At 39.7% G+C, this 20,500-nt stretch overlaps 1 protein-coding gene and 1 pseudogene across 10 annotated transcripts in view; one reads left to right on the forward strand and one right to left on the reverse strand.

Annotated features, from left to right (window-relative positions):
• The window catches only part of DZANK1 (double zinc ribbon and ankyrin repeat domains 1), a 77,834-nt gene extending 64,470 nt beyond the window's left edge, over positions 1-13,364 (forward strand). For 9 of the 10 annotated variants that reach the window (XM_039874402.1, XM_039874406.1, XM_039874403.1 and 6 more), the window contains 7 exons: positions 104-178; positions 2,006-2,102; positions 2,543-2,643; positions 5,189-5,269; positions 5,795-5,922; positions 11,906-11,980; positions 12,387-13,364. In XM_039874402.1, coding sequence (XP_039730336.1) covers positions 104-178; positions 2,006-2,102; positions 2,543-2,643; positions 5,189-5,269; positions 5,795-5,922; positions 11,906-11,980; positions 12,387-12,510 — 681 coding nt within the window. In that variant the 3' untranslated portion in view covers positions 12,511-13,364. The remainder of the gene's footprint in view (positions 1-103; positions 179-2,005; positions 2,103-2,542; positions 2,644-5,188; positions 5,270-5,794; positions 5,923-11,905; positions 11,981-12,386) is intronic. The other variant, XM_039874408.1, reaches the window with a different exon arrangement.
• Positions 13,365-16,035: 2,671 nt separating this feature from the next.
• LOC120611995 (small EDRK-rich factor 2-like) lies at positions 16,036-16,214 on the reverse strand (annotated as a pseudogene).
• Positions 16,215-20,500: the final 4,286 nt, after the last annotated feature.

A 20,500-nucleotide genomic window follows, 5' to 3' on the forward strand; every position in this document is an offset into this window, starting at 1 on the left:
TATTTGATTAAATTTATGGTTTGACATCTCAGAATTTCTTTGCTGTTGCTCAGGGCACTGAGTTCCATACCCACAGTTTTGAATTCTAATTCTTTTTTAAAAGCTTATCTCTGCTACTGTCCATGAAGATGGCTATGAAGTTAACATCAGGCTGAATTATGTTCAAGTCTCAAACAAGGTAAGTGAAACCTTCAGAAATTATTCATTGGAGAATTGGCTGAACTAGTAAATTGTGGCTTACAACTTAATGTTTCTCTGTTATCTGTAAAAGGGAAAAGTTTCAAATATGAAACTTGACTATAGGCCAGCTTTTTCATAGAATTAGATAAATAACTGAGGTAAGCCTCAGAGAGCTTTAGGCATATAATGATACAGTAAAAATGGGAATTATTACCCACCTGATTGCTCTTGCAATCTCACGTTTATTTATACTCACTGACATCTGATGGCAGGTCTGTGATACAACTTATTTGGGGAAATACTGACAAAAATGTTTGCTCATATATACCTTGACCTATTTGCCTATAAAAAAGAAACCAAACTTTACAGCCACGTCTCCCTTGATCTGCCCTCTTTATGGTGACTGGGCCATTATCACAGTCTGTAAGTGTGTAACAATCATTGATTGATATTGGCAGATTTAGGGTCATTGCACAAGTCAGAATGCACAAAAGAATAATCAGTGGATTGAGAAGATGGGTAAAGAAGGCAAGGCAAAGGAGGAGAACTAGCATTTATTAGGCCCTGGCCATGTGCCCAGCAGGGCGCTAATATCTTAAAATTAGGATAGCTACATGACCCTGGCTAAATCAAAGGGAGGCAGTGTGTATCTAATGGAATCATGCACATGAAAGTACTTTAAAACAAGTCAAGCCCTATATGCTATGTTTTAGGTTGTGTGGCTAGAGCAGAGCTTGTGTCAGGGAGGAACTTCAGCAGAAGGGGCTTGAGGGACACTAGAAAAGGCAGGAGAGGAGGCGAGTGAGCAGGTGGTTGCAAGTAATGTCTAGCTTTATTTAGCCTGATCCATGAGGAGCTCTGGACTGTGAACGACACCACACAGTTGTCCCCAGCTGAGGCATGGAGGGGAGGAGCATAACCTCTAGGGCAAGGCAGCATCCACCGACTGAGGGCAGTTGGCTGGAGAAGGTGGTCAGCTGTGAGCTGTTAGTAGCCAACACAGCAGCTGGGATGGGGAACTGGGGAACTGGGTGGGCACCAATAGCATCTACAATGTGAGTAATTATCTCCAGGTTTACTCTGTGCTTTCTCTTAGTCTGTGTGTTCTAGTGTTCAGGAAGTAGCAGGTGGTTTCCTATGTCAGGAACAAGCAGCCACATGAGGACAGGGCAGGATGTCATGCTGTGAAATCAGTCCAGGTAGATATAGGAATCCAGGTCTGGCCTATGTAGCATCTATCCTCATTTCCTAAACATCTGTTTTACCTTATTTTACTTTCACAATATCCCTTTGAGGTAGGTCATAATATTTCCAATTTATAGGTGAGTAAATTGAGGCTCAGAAAAGTTAAGTAACTTGACTCTTCCAAGGTTCCTAATCTAGTAAGTGACTGAACCAGGATTCAAACTCTGCAGCTTGAGCCTCCCCGTTATGCTACCTGAATTCCAAGACACATAAAGGTTTTAAGTAGGTGAATGACACAGTTACTTATAATTGTGTAGAGGTGACTAGGGCAGCCACATGGAAGCTGGGCTGGCGGGAACCTGTTGGGAGGATGTTGTAATGATCCCAGTGTGTGAAGAGGGACTGTAGCTGTAGTGACTAAGAGGAGGGGCCAGACTGAGGAGCTGTTTAAGAGGCAAAATGGATAGCACATCATGATGAGGTGAAGGAATCACGGGAAGGATGTCTGAGTTTTAGGGCTGACCGTCTTTGAGGACGGAGCCATCATTAACAAAACGAGGAGCAGGTTGGGAGAGCTTTCTTTCTATTGGAACGTAGCAGCCTCATCATTTATGGTGATTGAATTTTTTTCATTGGCCAGAACCTTTACCTCAATAAAGCAGTGAATTTCAGTGACCACTTTCTGAGCAGTGTCACCGAGGGTGGTACTGGGCTGTTCGGCAGCAGGTCCAGCTTGGGTGAGTTGTACTCTTCCACTGATTTTAAAGCCATTGACCAGGAACACACTGATTTGGGAAGGAGGGCAGAATTGCTTAACATTTGCCCAAACACATGTCCTTCATGATCTAGCCAGTTTATTCCTCTGGCTTCCCTAAAGTCTGGGATGAGACTTTTAAAGTCTTTCACAGGCATGGGGAGATAAATTGAGGTGGGGAATGCACTTTTGGACCTAAAAACTGTAGTCACTTCTATTCCCCTCCTTCCTGCCATCTTTTGGTCCTGGAGTGAGAGGAATGGCTCCAGGAGTCCTTCCTGCCAGGTTCAATCAAATAAAATTTCTACAAAAGTTGTTTTATCCTTTTGACCTCTTGAGGGGCATGGCAGTCAACTCTAGTTCTTTTCATGTGGAGAAAGAAAGGAAGGCATTATTTTGGTCCTCAACTCTTTGTCTTTCCAGTGAGTGACTACAGCCAGGGGACCTCAGATGCCACTGAAAAAGTCAAGAGAATGAAGAATTTTGAGACCAAAACATTTCAAGAAAAGAAGGAGCAGCTTACAGTATGTGTATCCATTGGCCCTTACAGCTATCTTCTTCATCCTATGTAATGTTTTCCTGTGAGATTTTTTATAATGGAAGAATATTTTTTCTTTTTTTTTTTAAATAACAACGTTTTTTTTTTTTTGGAATCCTTTTAAATATCTCAAGATTATTAATTAGAATTATCTTACAGTTCTCGTCAGTTTGCTGAAGCACCTCTCTTTCCTCTGTGGTCAGTTTTGTGTGTCCATCTTTTCCTTTCTTGTTTTTGGTTTGTCTCAAATGCGGTGATCTTTGGTTGTCAGGTCACCTTGACTAATGAAGGGCTAGTTTGATTATCAGAGGTACCTGGCATGGGTGCCCAGCACAGGTATTTAGGCCTGGGGTCACTGTGTGGGTGAATGCACACGCTTGGGGCAGACTTCCCTGGAGAGTGTATGGGCAGCGGGCAGAAGAAAGCCTTGGGTCCCCTAAGTTGCCAGTGTAAGGCCTTTCCTCTGGTGGCGAGGGTGGTGTTGTGAAGTGCTCTCATCTTTTCATTCCTAGATGGAGCTGTCTTTCCAAACGCTTCCCTGTGGGCACTGCCCTTCTTGGGCCCCAGTGCTCCCAGGGGAAGCCCTTGTTAGGCAAACCATGAACTCTCTGGAAAATAGTTATTAGTGTTTAAGCAGAGGGCAGAAACAGAGAGAGGGTGCGGACAACAGCCATCTCAGCTATTCACAATATTCATGAATTCAGCCTGCACCCAACTTCTACCCTCCTTGCTGATTAACTTTGAGCTTCTGCAGGTCTCCCTGGAGAGAACACACTCATACCTCTGGTGTCTCCAGTTGGATTTTCTTTGCTTTGATTTCCCTGTCATTCAGATTTCATATATTTTCATTCTCTGGGATCCCTCATAATTTCTGATCCACTGATAGTACCCTTTCAGTTTCCCACAGCTGGTAGAGTTTTGTTTTTTAAAAATACAGATTATGAATAATTTCAATGGGAGCTTTGCAGAAAGAGAGAGCACATGTCTTTGCTCTGTTCACCATCTTGCCTTTTAGTCAGTCATTTGGCTTCAGTGGGAAGAACAGATGTGCTTAGCAACAAGCCCAGAGCCTGGGACTCCTGGCCCTTGCTGGAGACAGGCACAGTGTCAGTTCTTCCCTCCAGCTTTAGCTAAGCCAGGCCCTCAGGGCTTCCTTGGGGGTGCACATACCACCCGCCTGGCTTGCATTGTGGTTTCTCTGGAAGCAGGGACTCTGCTCCTCATCTTGTGTCAGAAACACTAGTAAATTTGGGAGGAAGACCTGAGAATTGTTTTAACTTTTATTGCTCAGGATTCCTTGCACTCTCCACCTTCTCCTAGTTTGAAATATTGTTAATAAGTATAAGTATAGAGTTCCATAAACTTAATAACAATTTTACCCTTTTAGAGACTCTACTCGTTTATTCTGTATGTGACCTGAATCCCCCATTGCTATGTGCCTTTATTTTCTCATTTGCATTTAGGATATAAGTAACAGAAACTATATCATCTGTTCACTCATTCAGTGATTATTTTAGAGCACACACACACCAGGCGCAATTCTAGGTGTTGAAAATAAACAAAAGACATAGAGGTGTCAGACCTCATGAAGTTGACATTCTAATGCATTCTAGTGCATTTTCCATGAGGAATGGAATTCAGTATAAACAAGTGCCCTCCAGGATGGCAAGTTTACTGATTAGAGCACCTGTTCCAAACTACTCACCCTGAGGACATGGGGTGAACCTTATATCTTCTGAAAGACTCAGAGGCCTTGGCCGGTATCCCCATCCTCATGGCTTCCCAGGGAGCTAGGGAAAGTAGGAATTAATTTTATTCTATAAACAGAGAAATGGTGGTTCTGGGACCACCCCACAGTCACCCCTGTGATCCAGTGGCGGAAACATTCTAAAAATAATTTCTCCTGTTTTCCAGACTGCTTCCTGTAGTCTTCCAGTAATCAGCATTTGAAATCCTTTGTATATAAAGAAAGATTATATAAAGATGAATTTCATTGTATTTTGAAAATGTAAAAGATAATAAAATCTTCAGATTTCTGATGATAGATGAGAGCTTTTTTTTTAAGCAAGAGGTTGACTTTATTGATTCACCCACACTTCAGGTAAGCATGTTCTCTGACTTTGAACACTTTCTGAAGCGTGCAAAGTAAATTTTAGGATTTGCCTGGTTGCTTTTCCTACAAATATTCATAATAAAACTAGTGTGGGGTTTCTAGGTTTTGGTGCAGTTTCTCATTCTATCCTTCCTTGTCCTTATTAATATAAAACAATGTGAGTGTGGTTCTTCTCCAAGACAAAGTTTCAAAGACCAGTAGAATTTATATTAGATGTGTTTATTATTTAAAGCTGCCGGCTGTTGAAGAACCTTTCGCCCCTCTCCACACAGTCATTCTCATGCTCATCTGTCCCTGGGACTCAGAATTTAACCTTGGAGAGGAAACATTTGCCTTGATGGTTGAGCCTGGTCAAATTGGACTCGACAGTAAAAATATTTTGCAGCAGTAGAGATGACCACATTCTGTAATCCTGCAGCTTGAAAACAGACTCCTGCTGAAGGAAGTCGGACCAACAGGGGATGGAAGGGTCTCTGTGATTGAACAGCTGCTTGATGACGTAAGTGCAGCAAAAGAACAAGTCTCTGAGGATTTTGGCCTGGCATTCTGCCTCTGTCTCTTTCAGGTGGAAGTTTTGTTCAATATTGTGATCACTGCAGTGTCATTTAATTAAAAACTATTTGGAAATTAGTTAAATGACTAGTAAGAAGCTTTACATGAATTGTTATCTGTTGCTAGTTTTTATAGCAAAGAAAATAGGCAGAAAAGTACACATGAGCCAAAATAATGTGCATGAAGGTGGACTGAATCCTGGTCTGTGACCCCATGTTACCTTCATGTTTCCTAAAGAAATGAGGTTATCTGAGAGTGCCTGCCCCTCCTGGTGTGGTAACAGAAGTTTTATTGCCTGAGTGACATGGCAGCTTTGTCCAATATATGTTGGTCTTGGAGTTCCTGACTCTCTTCTGTTTGGCTTTAAAACAGTTTAGGTCCACCAAGGATGTTTGTTACTAAATAGGATAATAATTGGATGCTGCTGAGTGCAGGGTTTTGTAGCAGGCTTGTTCTTTTCCATACGCTGCAGGGAGCAGATCCCAACTGCAGTGATAATGAAGACCGACCCGTTGTCACCGTGGCTGTGATCAATAAGCACCATGAAGTGATCCCAGTTCTTGTGCAAAGAGGAGCAGACATCGACCAGCAGTGGGGACCGTAAGTGAGACACAATGAAAGGAGAGTTCTGGTGCCATGTCGCAGCCAGCCAATACCTCAGGGGCTTTGCCGCAGCAGAATCAATCTGTATGCACGCCCTGTTCAATTTGATTCACTTAACCATTCGAACCCACTGTGGCCTTAATAAGAGACTCAATTCCTTCTGTTTTCCAAATTTGGGCAAATGAGATAGGTTCCATTAAGTAGTTTGGCAGGTAGCAGAAAGCCCTTCCCTAGTGTTTCTGTTTCCCATGTTTGTATCATTTCTATCAGAATAAACTCATATCAGACAAAAAGGAAATAGCTAAGAAGTACACATACTCCATGAAAGCTGACACCTCTTACCAGCAGACTTCAGAAACACAGACTCAGGTGAGAAAAATGCAACCATCAGACTACTTCTTAGAGATTCAGCTGTGGAGATTTATTCTATTAGGTAATTCAAGATTTACAAAGAGAGAATGTACCTTAATTCACCATGATGCTTAGATTTAAAACAGTTTGTATTATTTGTGCATTAATAGTAAAATTTATTTAAAATACAAATTCCAGGAACACCACAGTAGACCTGCTGTACAAAACGTGTTCTCGAAGGTCTAATGAGATAACACCAGTTACTCAGAAGAACAGATGCACTGAGTATCATTTCTACTCTGAAGCATGGGGTTCTGATAAGAAGGTGTATTCCATGTAGCACACTCGCTATATTTGAGCTACATTGTTCGATGAGCAATGTACAAAATTAGAGTTGGCAGAGTCACAATTCATCATTTTCCAAAACTATACTGTAAATAGAATGCACCCTCTGCTTTCAGTTTAGGGAGAGTTGTGAAAGAATAAGATCATAAGTCTACTTAGGAGATGCGGCAATCCCGTGAGTATATCTAAGTTCAAATGGTAAATGCCTTATAAAGACCCATATACTTTGAGGAAGGAAGTGACAAACAAGCCATATGTCACTAGAAAGAAAGGAAAGATAAAAGATAAGGAGGAGATTAACAGAGAGAGGGAAAATAGACTCTTCTGTAGTGACAGAGGACGGTTTAGATGCGGGGGAGAGCAAAGTGTCTAGAAAATGAACATTCCTCTTGCTAGGTCTTTTCATCTGTAAAATGGGGATAATAACACTTATGTCATAGAATTGGTTGGAGGAGAAAGTGAGATCATGTATTTGTAGTTCCTATGAAGAGCCTAATAATTGGACATTAATAAATTGTAACTGTCATGATGCTGTGATTATGAAAAAGATAACCAGGCTTTGAATGGAAAATATCGACTACACGATAATTGACATAGGATATGAGGATGAGTGGGACCTTAAATAACAGAAACCCAGAGTGAAAGGTGTTAGAAATAGCTAATAGAATTTAAGTTAATTTAAGTTCTATATTCTATTGCCATTAATAGATGTCACCAAGTCTTCCTAAGTCTGAGTTTTCATATTAAAAAAAAAAGCATGATGTATTCTAATGTATCAAACTCTAAGAAGATGAACTTGATAAATGCTTTTTATAATTTAATGTGCATATGAATCACCCAAGGATCTTGTCGAAATGCTCATTTAATAGATCTGGGGAGAGGGGCTGAGATTCTGCATTTCTAACATGTTCTCAGGGGAAGCCAATGGTCCAGGTACCACAGTTTGAGTAGCAAGGATCTAGAGACTGTTCTTAATATACATTGAGCTTTTAAGAGACAAACTAACATGGCCCTTGGTAAGGAGATGGCTTCACATAGCTATCAGACAGGGGATATAGGTCAGTTATATTGATCTAATAAACCAATAATAATAATGTCATCATCACCACCAATAATAATATGAGAGCTGATCCCCAAATCTTAGTTGCTTGAAGGAACTATCTATATGGAACCAATGGGCAAACCTTTGGCAATTCATGGAAATTCTGTCATGAGGCACATTGCTTTGACATTTTCATTTATAGCCTATGGGGGAATATGAGGAAAAACTAGCTGATCATACTGTTTAGATTTGCTTGGCACCAGGAGCCTTGGCCAAATAAGTTATTTCAGTAGCTGTAATTATGTAAATGGTAAGATTTAAAACTAGATAAGATCTAAAAACAGTAGGATGGTTAAATGCTTAGAGTGCTGTTACAATGAAAATCAGTAAAAGTACTAAGTTTCTCATTTACTTTTGAAAATGGAAAGCCATCTATTTAAGTAGACAGTTCAGATTCTGGTGCTCAAATCAGGCAGGGAGTTACCCTGCCACAATTGAATGGGGAGGTTCATAGTCATATTTACCTAAAATTCTTGCAACTTATATGGGTTTCAATCTTGGAGGCAACACCCCTTCCCTTAATTTGTTTGTCTGTTCATTCTTTTCATTAATGTATTCATTTTGCTAGTGGTTATTGAGCACCTACTATGTACCAGTCACCATTCTAGGTGATGGAGATACAGCAGGGATGAAGACAACGTTTCTTCCCTCATGGAACTTACAGTTTAGTGGAAAAGACAGACAATAAACAAGTAAGCAAATAAATCAGTAATTTCAGAGAATGAGAAATGCTACAAAGAAAATAAAGCCAGGTAGGAGAATAGGGGGTATGTCTAGGAAAGGTCCCACCCCTACAGAATTAGTCTGGAATAGACTTGCTTTAGATGCAGAACAGTGTTGGAGAGGTTTGCTCACCAGCTTCATTTATTTTTGGTCCAGTCAAACGAGAGTGCCTTCTTTATGATTAGTCCATTAGAGAGATTTTGTAAGTTGTACTTGTTTATTAAAAACAATTCTTACATACCAAATAATTTTTTTAATTTTATCAAAGTAAGATGCACACATAATTGAAAAATCAAATCCTATATAAGGGCTTAGCAGTCCTCCTTTACCCGCACTTCTTATCCCCATTCCTTGTCCCTAGGGACAACTACATTTAAATATTTTTAAGTTCTCCTGAGAGTCAGCTACATATCTATCACTAAATAGTACACTTAAACTGATACTTCCTGATTTGGCATGCTTAGACATTATCTGTTGATTCTTGCTGTGATAGATGATCTGGCTCGCTCACCCCACCTGATCGTTTCCATCCCCACCTTCATGTTTTGATCATTCTATTATTATTTTTGGTTCCTTTATTAATTACTGTTATTAATAATTACTGTTATAAGTATAAATAATATGCCTAAACTCCTATATTTTGATTATCATCTCTCAATATTTCTTCACTGCCTTGTATATAAGTGCGTATAACCTTGTATTAGTACTCTCAACCTTTACCTTGACCTCTCCTTCCCCTTTCTTCTCACAACTTGTATTAGTATATGCTTACTTTTTACAAAGCCTATCACCCTTATATTTAAAACAATTAGATTTAAAACAGTTTGTATTATTTGTTCTAGTAGTTGAAAAGCACAGAGAACAAGTTGTATTATAATAGCTACATAAATATTGTGCATTGCAGAACCAAGTGGTATGCTATGACTACATTTTTTTTTGTTTGTGGGTTCAGGATAATAACCCCTAGGCCACTCAAAGTAGAATTGTCTTATCAGAAATGTGAAATGGATTCTCCTTACACACCATCAATTATTCAGGATCATGTCAGATCTTATTTTCTTTTATAAACCGTGAATAACTTGTATAATTTTTGTGTCTTTGATTTTTCTGCACTTTCTGATTGCCTTTGTTATTTCTGGTTTGAAAAAGAACATGCCTCTACTACATTCATAGTTCTATCTGATTTCTTACTTTTTCAATGCCATTCTTAGAGACAGCCTTCTTTGAGTATACTTCTTATTCAGGTTTTGCCTGACAGCTTTCCGGCTCTGCTACACAGAGGTCATTATGGGAATTTTTTTCTTTTTTAAGAACGAGTGTTTATTCTTTTTTAAAATGCTCAAGAGACTTTAAAAAGGTCCAAAGCTCTAGAACAGTGGTCCCCAACCTTTTTGGCACTGGGGACGGGTGCTCCTATGAGAATCTAATGCCTGATGATCTGAGCTAGAGCTGAGGCAGTGATGCTAGCGCTGGGGACTGGCTGCAAATACAGATGAAGCTACACTCTCTGGCCTGCTGCTCACCTCCTGCTGTGTGGTCTGGTTCCTAACAGGCCACAGATTGGGTTGGTGGCCCAGGGGTTGGGGACCTCTGCCCTAGAGATATCCAGATTTTGGATAAGGTTATAGGCAGGTGCTGACTGTTGGTTTCTCAGTTGTTAAAGCCTAAATTTCATTGTGTTCAGTTCTACACATCCATGATTCTTTTAGTTGGGGAACAGTAAATTCCTCTGAATTTCGGCGTACAGCAGTTTATCATGCTAACAATGATAAGAAAAATAGTGGCAGTAGCAATCATTGTCATTTCAAGAGGAAATGTTTTATGATCCAGGGAGAAAGCTGCCACAACAATTCCAAAAATAAAAATTATTAATCCAGTAAAAAAGAAAAAAATTGTTTGCAGAATCTATGTGAACACTTTTCTTGGATTGTTCTGCTGACTATAAACTCAAGATGCTGAGATCATAATGAGTCTTACCTAGTGTTAAATGCAGCTCTTGAACAATTGGGAAAGTCAAACTTCTTTGAAGATAAGATGCCTCATGGGATTTCTTTCCATTGGAAATCTTCTGTAGTTATTGTTCACATTTTCCTCTTTCTTGATTTTGACCCTTGTCAGGTTAGAGGGTGGCCTCAGGTGGCTTCTTCAGAAAAGGTGTATAGAAAAAACTTTCTAAACCCTCGAATGGTATAAAAGTAACTTTATTTTCTCGTCGCTCTTGATTAATACATTGATACTCATTCCTGTGATCAAAATAATTTTTCTCAAGTCTTAGAAAGCCTGCTCTTTTGATTTTTAGTTTCCATCATTGCCCATGAAAATTCTACAGCAAGTTCTTGTTCATTTGTGACTTATTTGTTCTTCTTGGAAGTATTTATCCTTAATTTTCTGAAATTTCACAATGGTGTTTTTTGATATGCTGTTTTTCATTCACTCAGTTGTCCCTTTTAGTTTAAAAAGTCATGTCTCCCTTCAGTTCAGGGAAAATTTCTTCTATTATCTCTTTGGAACTTTCTCCCCTCCATTTTTTTCCTATTCTCTTGAATTTCTATAAGTTTGGTGCTGACTCTCTTGAATTGCTCTTCTTTATTTTTCTTTTTACTATTTTTTCATATTTTTCATCTCCCTTTTTCTCTCTGTTTTAAGAGATTTTCTTAACTCTCTTATTGACTACTTTTCATTTCAACAATCATATTTTTTTACTTTCTAAGAGCTTCTTTTTATTCCGATTGTGTCTTCTTCATAGCCTCATGTTTTTGTCTGATATTGTCTTCAGTCATCATCTTCAGTCAAACCAGTTAGGTTTTCATCTTGTTTTAAATTTCTTATGTTTCTGTGTCTCAGTTTTTCTCTTTGATGCTGAGGGTTTTTCTCAGATGCCATCCACTAGTTCCTCTCTGGGCCAAACCTGACCAGGCAAAGTGGATAAACAGTTTGCCATGTAATAAAATATGCTCCGTCTGACCTCTCAGGCTTGCCCTCTGGGTTCCTAGACTGGTGTTTGCTTCCTATCATGCAAACTAAACTCGCTGAAACCAAGGTCATTTTTCTAATACAAGAATAGGAGCCTCAGCTCTGAAAGGTTATCATCATATAGACAATGCCCAAGAGGGCTAAGCCAAGGTGAGACTATGTTCCATATGCTCCATAAACTCTGGCAGGAAATTTACTAAAATACTATTTTTTAGCATTTTTAAAATCAAATACAAACCAGATCATTGTAGGGTTTCTCACCTTTAAAAAATGAATGTATTTATAGACTTTTTGGTTTCTATCTAATATCCAAGCTTACCCATCATCATAGTGTCCTAGGGGAGGAGGCAGAGAGGGGAGACCCAAGAGATTGTCTCAGGTTAGTTAGTTAAGTAGGTCATTAGGTGAAAACAAGGCCCCTTTGGTCATACGCTTAATGATGCTAACTAAAGATTTATCCAGAATGATTTTTTTTTTCTCAAACAGGCTTCAAAATACAGCTCTTCATGAAGCAACTCTGCTCGGCCTGGCAGGAAGAGAGTGTGTCAGTGCTTTACTACGGTACATTCTCTGGTCTCTGGGGGAGACTTCTAAGGGCCACAGTGATTCCCCTACTGATTTCAGAGGGCCCTGAACAGTTCACCTTGTGAATGGAGGCCACCATCCCACCATGGCTCCCAGGCACTAAGTCACCCCCCCCGCCCCCGCTTAAAGACACTTGGTTGTAGGTCTTTGATGCAGTGGGAACCAATGGCCAAGATTAGCAACTGAACATTTGAAATCACAGAGTCCCTCAAAAGCTTTTAGGGTAGAGCTACCCTTGAGAGGAGGAGTTATTATGGCCTCTTGGGGATAGGTTTGGGAAAGTGGGGCCAGGAGGCTCCCAGACTGGACTCCGTGTCAGGGAAGAACCAGGCCTTCAGGTCCAGTGCTCACGTCCTTCAATACACCCCTGTTCCTTTTGCAGATGTAATGCAAGCTTTCAAAAGAAGAACACAAGAGGCCAGACAGCCCGTGACCTGGCTCTGACAGTTGGGGATGACCTCATCATCTCGCTCTTTGCTGCTCAGCTTGGCCTGGATGACTGTTAGACCTGAGGACCTCTGCGGGGCTTCACTTAAAGAAACCATCCAGCTCTGGCTGTTTTTCGTTCATTTCTTTCTGAAATGTATATTCGAGGTTTAGGAATTGATGTTGAGAGGAACTCATGAGACTTTTTTTTAAGTATATGATAGCGTAAGCCACCAATGCCACATGGGCATTTCCAATGTGCCCTGGATGGTGATGAACTTAATGTGTGTTTTTAATGATTTATTGCTGCTTATTTAAGAATTTTCTTTTAAGTTTATTTTTTAATAGATAATAATTGCACATGGTCAAAGCTTAAAAATATAAAGTATTATGTAGTGAAAAATCTCCCTCCCACTTCTGTCCTACAGCCACCTACTTCGCCTCCTCTGAGGCCACCAATGACACCAGTGTCATCTGTGTCTTTCCAGAAATGGTATAGGATTATATAAGCACATATATATACTACATGCATATGTATATATATAGAATATACATAAATATAAATATAGATAACACATATATATTCTTTTCTCTCTTTTAAGACAAATAGTAGCAAACCACACCTGTTCTGCATCTTGTTCTTTTGCTTGATATATCTTGTAGGTAGTATATAAAGATTGAGTTTATGTAAAAGTTTTTTTTCTTGTTATCAATATTTCCATTATGGTTTATTCTTTGGCGACAAATAAGCTTTGAATAAACCATTTGCAGGAATGTGTAATTTTGACTCATTTCTTTTTTCAGATTATCGTTTCAATGTTGGGGGTTGAATTGAATTGTAAAGCCCCTAAATTGTTTCTGTTAATGTATATAACTGGAATATTCATTAATATGGAATAATTAATTTAGCACAATAAAAATCAGACTTTGTTGAGGTGGTTGCTATCATCCCTTTATTTCCCATGAGTGACTGACTGTCTATAAGGAGGGCAGGTACAGAGTCTGGAATCTAAGCCCCAAGTGGAGTCGAGGGCTGGTACTGGCTCCCCTGTTCAGAACCTCGGCAATCTGTGCTAGGGGAGATGCTGCAAGGGTAACTAACCAGTGTCTGAGGAGACCTGTGGAGTGTGATCAGTTGATTTGGTGTCTGGGTGGGTTTGCACCATATCAGCTTCGCTCAGCCTGGACGATCTTTCCCAGAGTTCTCTTCCCTTATGGCTCAGTTCAGAGGTGGCTACAAGAGAAACTGCACAAGATTTGAGATTTAGAAGGTGGAATGAAACAACAGCCGTCACACCCAGAAGGGGATTTAAGTCACTAGACTCTTCTGTGGCTCACACCCCAAAGGCTCCAGAATCGAGGCTCGAGGAGCACAGTATGGAGTTTCAGATGATCTCCACAGACCCCTGGGAGCAGGGAGGGCCCCAAGGATCAATGGCTTCCAGAAACAATCCTGTCAGAGCTCTTGAGGGAAACTTTCATACCCTGACTGCAGGAACCACGTCTTTACCATTCTTTGGGTTTCCACACTTGCTGGGTGGAGGGTCCTGCCCTCCATCCCCTAGAGGCAAAACACACACCTGACATCTCACAATATGGCTCTTTCCATTTGCTACAGCCCATGGCCAACACAAATCACCCTAGAAATTTACTCCTTCAGAATCAAACCTCATTTAAACATGAGCAATTAATTCAATATTTAAGATGCAAGAACACAGGTTCAAATCCAGGAACATTCTGATGAAATCCAACAGGGTAACATAAAACATACGAACGTTGAACTATGTGTTCTCAGGAAAATTAAATACACATGTTTCAGGCAGGGCTTTTCAAATTTCAAATTTCATATAATTTCTTGTTCTTTTTGAAGCTCTCTTTTTCCTAACGACACTGTATCAGGGCTCGATAAAGGAGCAGAACTACTATAAGTGATAACGATTCATTAAAAAAAGGATTCATTAAAGAAATTGGGCATGTGCAGCTGTGGGAATGAGTGAGGCTGGTTGTGGCTGGAATCGCCATAGCTCAGCAGGGTCGCGTAGAGAAGAAAAGGTGGGCATGAGGTGAGGATGGGTAAGGACAAAATAGACCCCATGGGGACACATCTCCTTTTTCCTCATGGTTGCAGGTGACTTGCAAGAGACATTGGTGCCCTTCATCACAGAGCTTGTCCCAGGCTGAGACCATTTGGGATGGAAGGGGATGTGTGTTTATTGGAGATCAACACTTGTGAAAGGAAGGAAGGGACTGTGTAGAGAGAGAGGTCAGTGATGCAGGCCCAGCAAACCCTCAGCCACCCCTGGGGAAGGGGGCTGGAGAGGAGGACTGCCCATAAGTGTCCCACAGTGCCTTGACAGCTATAGCTCAGTCACTAGGTGAGAGAGCTACCCTTAGAAAGGTGTGACCTCAGGTGATGCAGCTCCATGAGTCTGACCCTGAAGTTGCTAATGGCCAGAGGTGGTCTGTTGCCCTGTCCACTACCTGCTCTCCCTGCAGCCAGGCAGCTAGCCCTGCCTTGGGCAGGGGTGGGAAGCGGTATCTGGGTTGTGCATCTTTATGAATTCCCTGGAGTTGCACAGGCTCCTGACCCAGCCGCCGGAAGCTGCCTACACTCACCAGACAGCCAGCACCAAGGGGCAGGAGGGCAGCCGGAGACTGACCTTTGAGTCCCTACCATGGAGGCTCAGTTCAGGCCCTGTGGTCAGTACTCAGAGTGCCAGGCGCTTCAGCTTGATCCTCAAGGGGGTGATAAACAGCCAAATGCCTAGTGGCTGCTGGCTTAGACCACTGTATCCTCCCTGCATCTGCCATCTCCCACTGCCATCTCCTCCCAAGGCCCAAGTTGCCTCTCTTTGTGGCTGCATTCCATGCCCCACAGGGCTCCACTAGCCTGGAGTTTGCCATTCCCTCCTTACCATTGAGGTGAGTAAGTTCCCATTTGTTTATTGGCCAATTAAGTTCTATATATTTTTCTTATCGATTTGGAGTTCTTTACATCCTCTAGAAGCTAAGTATCTTCTAGAGTCTAGAATAGTGCTATGTAATAGAATTATAATTCGAGCCACATGTATAATTGTAAATTTTCTAGTAGTCAATGTTAGTTTCTACTTATTCCTAAGTTACTAAGATATCAGGAATCAAAGCTACATGTTAATGATTTTTCAGCACCCATTGAAATAAACATTTTTTTCCATTAGTGATTTACATTGATAGTAGTATGTTTTTGAATCGAGCTTCCATTGCTGGGATGAATACAACATGTTCTTCCTAAATTCTATTCCTGGATTTCATTTCAATCTGTTTAGAGTTATTATGTCTTTTTTTTTTTTAAATTAAAAAGCTACTTTTAATACTTTTGGGTAAGACCCACAGGAATAAAAAACACTGGGAAGGGATAAGTAACCCCCCTACCTACAGGAGTGGCCCAGGGAGAAAGAGGCTACCTGAAAGGAAGGAAGGACAAAAGGGACCCACTGCACACTCAGAGAAAGGGAATGCCATCAGTACTGGAAACTGTGAGCACTACAGGAGGAAACGTGGGTGTGGTAGGACTGGCTCGAGACACACAGGCAAAGAGTAAGACACTTGGACATGAAGCCACAAAGCTACTTGGGTTCCTCCTTTTTCTCATTTGCCTTTTCTGCTTCTGCTGCATGATCTCTGAGTCCTTCTGCGTGCGGGTGGCAGCAGAAAAGCTGTCGTCTTGGTGCTTTCCCTTAACCAAATCTCTATGCTTTTTCATATTCTTCTGGCAGGCGAGCTTGTGCTGGTTACCGCAGATCATGGCCATCCAGAGATAGTTTTCTAAATGTCTAAGTGTAGACTACTTTACATAAATATTTTTGTTCATTAATATTTGAAATCTATTTCTTAATTTTAAAAATCCTGGTTTTACACCATACACCAAGAAATATATTACCTGCTGTGAAAGAAGGAACCTCATTTCATTTGCTTCTTCTACTCTCTAATTTCCTAAATTCTTTGAAATAAAGATCACCTTTTACAAGGAAATTGAAATTGTCCAATCAAAAGTTATTTAGTGAGCATTTAGTGTGAGCCTGCCTTTTGGGGATAGAAAGAGTGAAATAAAGCGTGACCTCCATGTACGAGAATTTGCCGTGACATTTAGAAAGTGAATGTAGCACATACACAGAATTTATGCATACATTTATCAGCTGAGTGGATCACAAGACACCCGTAGGAGGATAAATAGAATTACAGCCAGGTTCAGGCACCTTTGTCCTTTCAGCCCTCTCGCGTTATTATACGTGGCTTTGACTATCCCTCCCTTTATTCGAGTCCCTACAATGCCTTCTAACAACCTGGGCAAAATGCAAGACTATTTATTTGCACAATGGAAAGTCTCTCTGAGACCTAACAAAAACTGAAATTTCTTACTCAAGCTACTTCCCATGTTACTTATATGTCACATTTCAAAATTCTGAAATAAGAACGCACCATGACTTTACATTTAATTGAAGTGTGCAGTATACATAGTGCTTTCCGTGTTTGTGCCATTTTGATTACCTGGTTAGATGACAGCACATCCAACCTCGCATTCCCACATTTCTCCATTCTCTAGGGAATGCACATAGAGCAAATAGCACTATGTTGTTTTGTTATGTGTGTTTAATTTCATCGTATTCCCCACCTTCACCTCTCAAACCATAGCATCATTATATAAGCAAGTATGTGACTTTTTCAGCCAGGGAGGTCACTAGAGACTGAGGGGTAAACACAATTCCTGCCTGATTTCACCTTCTTTGTGTCAAATGCATGTACTGAATCTGTCAGTGGGATGCATTTATTATGGGGAAAATCATAAAGCAGTATTTTAAGGGTTTTGCAGTTAAAAAAGTTAAACCAAACTATTAAAAGCCCTTGGTAAATTTTGGAGAGAAAAATCACCTACAATGAGGTTCACACTGCTGAACTGTGTCCCTAAGGTGAGTACTAGTCCTAAGGCAATGCCCTGTTATTTATTCTCTCCCATTCATATCCAATCACCAAGCCCTGTGACTGCATCTCCTAAATTGTTCCTGGATTCTTTTCCTTCTTCTTGCAACCACTGGCTTAACCAAATGGTGTTCCCTGTGGTTGGTTTCCAGGTTTGTCCCATAAGTCATCTGTGCTCATAGTGTTCCAGAAGCTCCCATCTTATGGAACATTATATCTAAATGTCACTGCATTCTGAGTTCTATGCAGCCAGGACACTAGGAGCACAAACATTCCAGTCTGAAACTGGCTTCTCCTGTGGATGGTGAGACTCTCTCTGGCCCAATCCAGTAACAGGGACTTCCCTAACTGGCGGCCAGGGCCTCAGCTTCAAGCATCCTGAGCGTTGGGGCCACGAAAGTATATCCCGGGCATCATTTAAAATTATTCTTCAGTTTCCTTCTGCAGGAAGTCTCAAGAACTCATTCCAGTTGCTTTTTCCCCTTGTCTATTTTGAGTATCTCAGATCCAGGTTTCTGCTTGTCCCTGGTCAACAAAATTTAAGAGAGTTTCTTAGTTACTTCCAAAACTCTTATCTCTCAGATACATTTACGATAACTTCAGAAGGTTTTCTTGACATAAAAGACAGGGGCAAAAAGGGTTGGGGTTACTTTCCCAAGCTTTGCTCTAAGGATAAGGATATGGAGCAGGCAGGTAGGTTATTATTTCTTCATTCCAGACTATTGAGTGAGTGAAAGAATATATTTCCTTCAGGGCAAAGCTGATTTCCTTACTATTATCCTATCCATGTGCTTTGAGGTAGCCTAGAGTACCCCATTGTTCATCTCTATGCCTCTGAGATCCTTACATCCAGAGTAAACTTTTTTTTTTTAAATGATTCTCTTTACTCATTATAGATCTGTTGAGATTTTCTATTCTTGAGGAAATTTCTGTAGGTCGTCTTTTTCTAGAATTTGTTCTTTTCATCTAGGGTATCTAATTTTTTTAATAGACACAATTGTTTGTGGTATTTCCTTATATTATTTTTATTTCAGTAACAATGTCTCCACTTTCATTCCTGATATTATTTGCCTCTTCTCTCTTTGTTTCTTAGTTTCACTAAAGGTTTGTCGATGTTGATTTTTTCAAAAAAACAACTTTTAGATCCATTGATTTTTTTCTATTGTTTTTATTCTCAATTTCATTTATCTCCACTCTAATTCTTATTATTTCCTTCCTCCTCTAGTTTTGGGTTTAGTTTGCTTTTCTTTTTCTAGCATCTTAAGGTTTATACCATGTGATACTTTTTATTTTTTTACTAATGTTTTATTGCCAAAATTCATCGATAATACATAGGTTTGTCACCTACATTGATAGCCAAAAAGTATTAAAGAAATACTAAGTTTCAGTTATAAATAAATGAAAATAGTGATATAAACTTGGCATCTAAGTTCATGAACTCCTTCCTCTACTTGGAAGAACTTGCAATCTTAAATCCTCTTAACTAGAAGCTCAATCTTCTCAGTCTTCAACTCTGTCACAAGTTGAGCTGACATTCGGGTGTACAGCCTAGCGGTTAGATATTTATATAATTTATGAAGTGATCCCCCCAATTAGTCTAGTACCCACGTGGCACTATGCATAGTTATTACAACATTATTGACTATATTTCCTATGCTATACTTGATATCTGCATGACTATTTTGTAACTACCAATTTGTACTTTTCACCCAGCACCCCAACCCCTTTTCCATCTAGCAATCACCAATTTGTTCTTTGTATCTGAGACTTTTTTTGTTTTGTTTGTTCATTTATTTTGTTCCTTAGATTCCACATATAAGTGAAATTATATGGTATTTGTCTTTCTCTGATTTATTTCACTTAGTATAATTCCTCTAGGTCCAATCATGATGTTACAACTGGTAAGATTTCATATTTTTATGGCCGAGTAATATTTCATTATAAATATGTACCACTTCTTTAAGTTGCTTCCATATCTTGGCTATTGTAAATAGCACTGCAGTGAACATAGGGGTATATATATCTTTTCAAATTACTGTCTTTGTTTTCTTCGGATGAACACCCAGAAGTGCAATTGCTGGGTTATATTATAGTTCTATTTTTAATTTTTTAAGAAACATCCAAATGGTTTTCCACAGTGGTTGTACCAATCTGCAGTCCCATCGTACATGAGGGTTCCCTTTTCTTCTCATCCCAGCCAACACTTGTTTGTTGATTTATTGATGATGGCCATTCTGACAGGTGTGAGATAATATCTCATCGTGGTTTTAATTTGCATTTCTCTAATGATTAGTGACATTGAGTATCTTTTTTCACAGCTGGAGAAATGCCTATTTAGGTCCTTAGCCCAATTCTTAATTGGATTTTTTTTGTGCGTGTGTTGAGTTGTATAAGCTCTTTATTAATTTTGGATATTAACCCCTTGTCAGATGTATCATTGGCAAATATCTTCTCCCAGTCAATAGGCTGTCTTTTTGTTTTCGGTTATCTTTTTGACGGTTTCCTTTGCTGTGCAAATCTTTTTAGTTTGATGTAGTCCCATTTGTTTGTTTGTTCTTTTATTTCCCTTGCCCAAGGAGGTGTATCAGAAAAAAATATTACTAAGAGCAGTGTCAGAGAATTTACTGCCTATGTTTTCTTCTAGGACCTTTATGGTTTCAAGTCTTACATTTAAGTCTTTAATTCATTTTGAGTTTATTTTTGTATATGTTGTAAGAATATGGTCCAGTTTCATATTTTTGCATGTATCTGTCCTGTTTTCCCAACACCATTTATTGAATAGACTGTATTTATCCCATTATATATTCTTGCCTCCTTTGTCAGAAATTAAATGACAACATAGGTATGGATTTATTTATGAACTCTCTATTCTGTTTCATTGAACTATGTGTTTGTTTTTATGCCAGTACCATGCTGTTTTGATTACTAAAACCTTGTAGTATAATTTGATATCAGGTAGCATGATACTTCCAACTTCATTTTTCTTTCTAAAGATTGCTGTGGCTATTCAGGGTCTTTTATGGTTTCATATAAAATTTAGGAATATTTGTTCCAGTTCTGTGAAAAATGACATTGGTGTTTTGATAAAGATTGCATTGGATCTATAGATTGCTT

The sequence above is a fragment of the Pteropus medius genome, unplaced genomic scaffold, assembly GCF_902729225.1.
Source record: "Pteropus medius unplaced genomic scaffold, Ma_sr-lr_union100, whole genome shotgun sequence".
Taxonomy (NCBI): Eukaryota; Metazoa; Chordata; class Mammalia; order Chiroptera; family Pteropodidae; genus Pteropus; species Pteropus medius.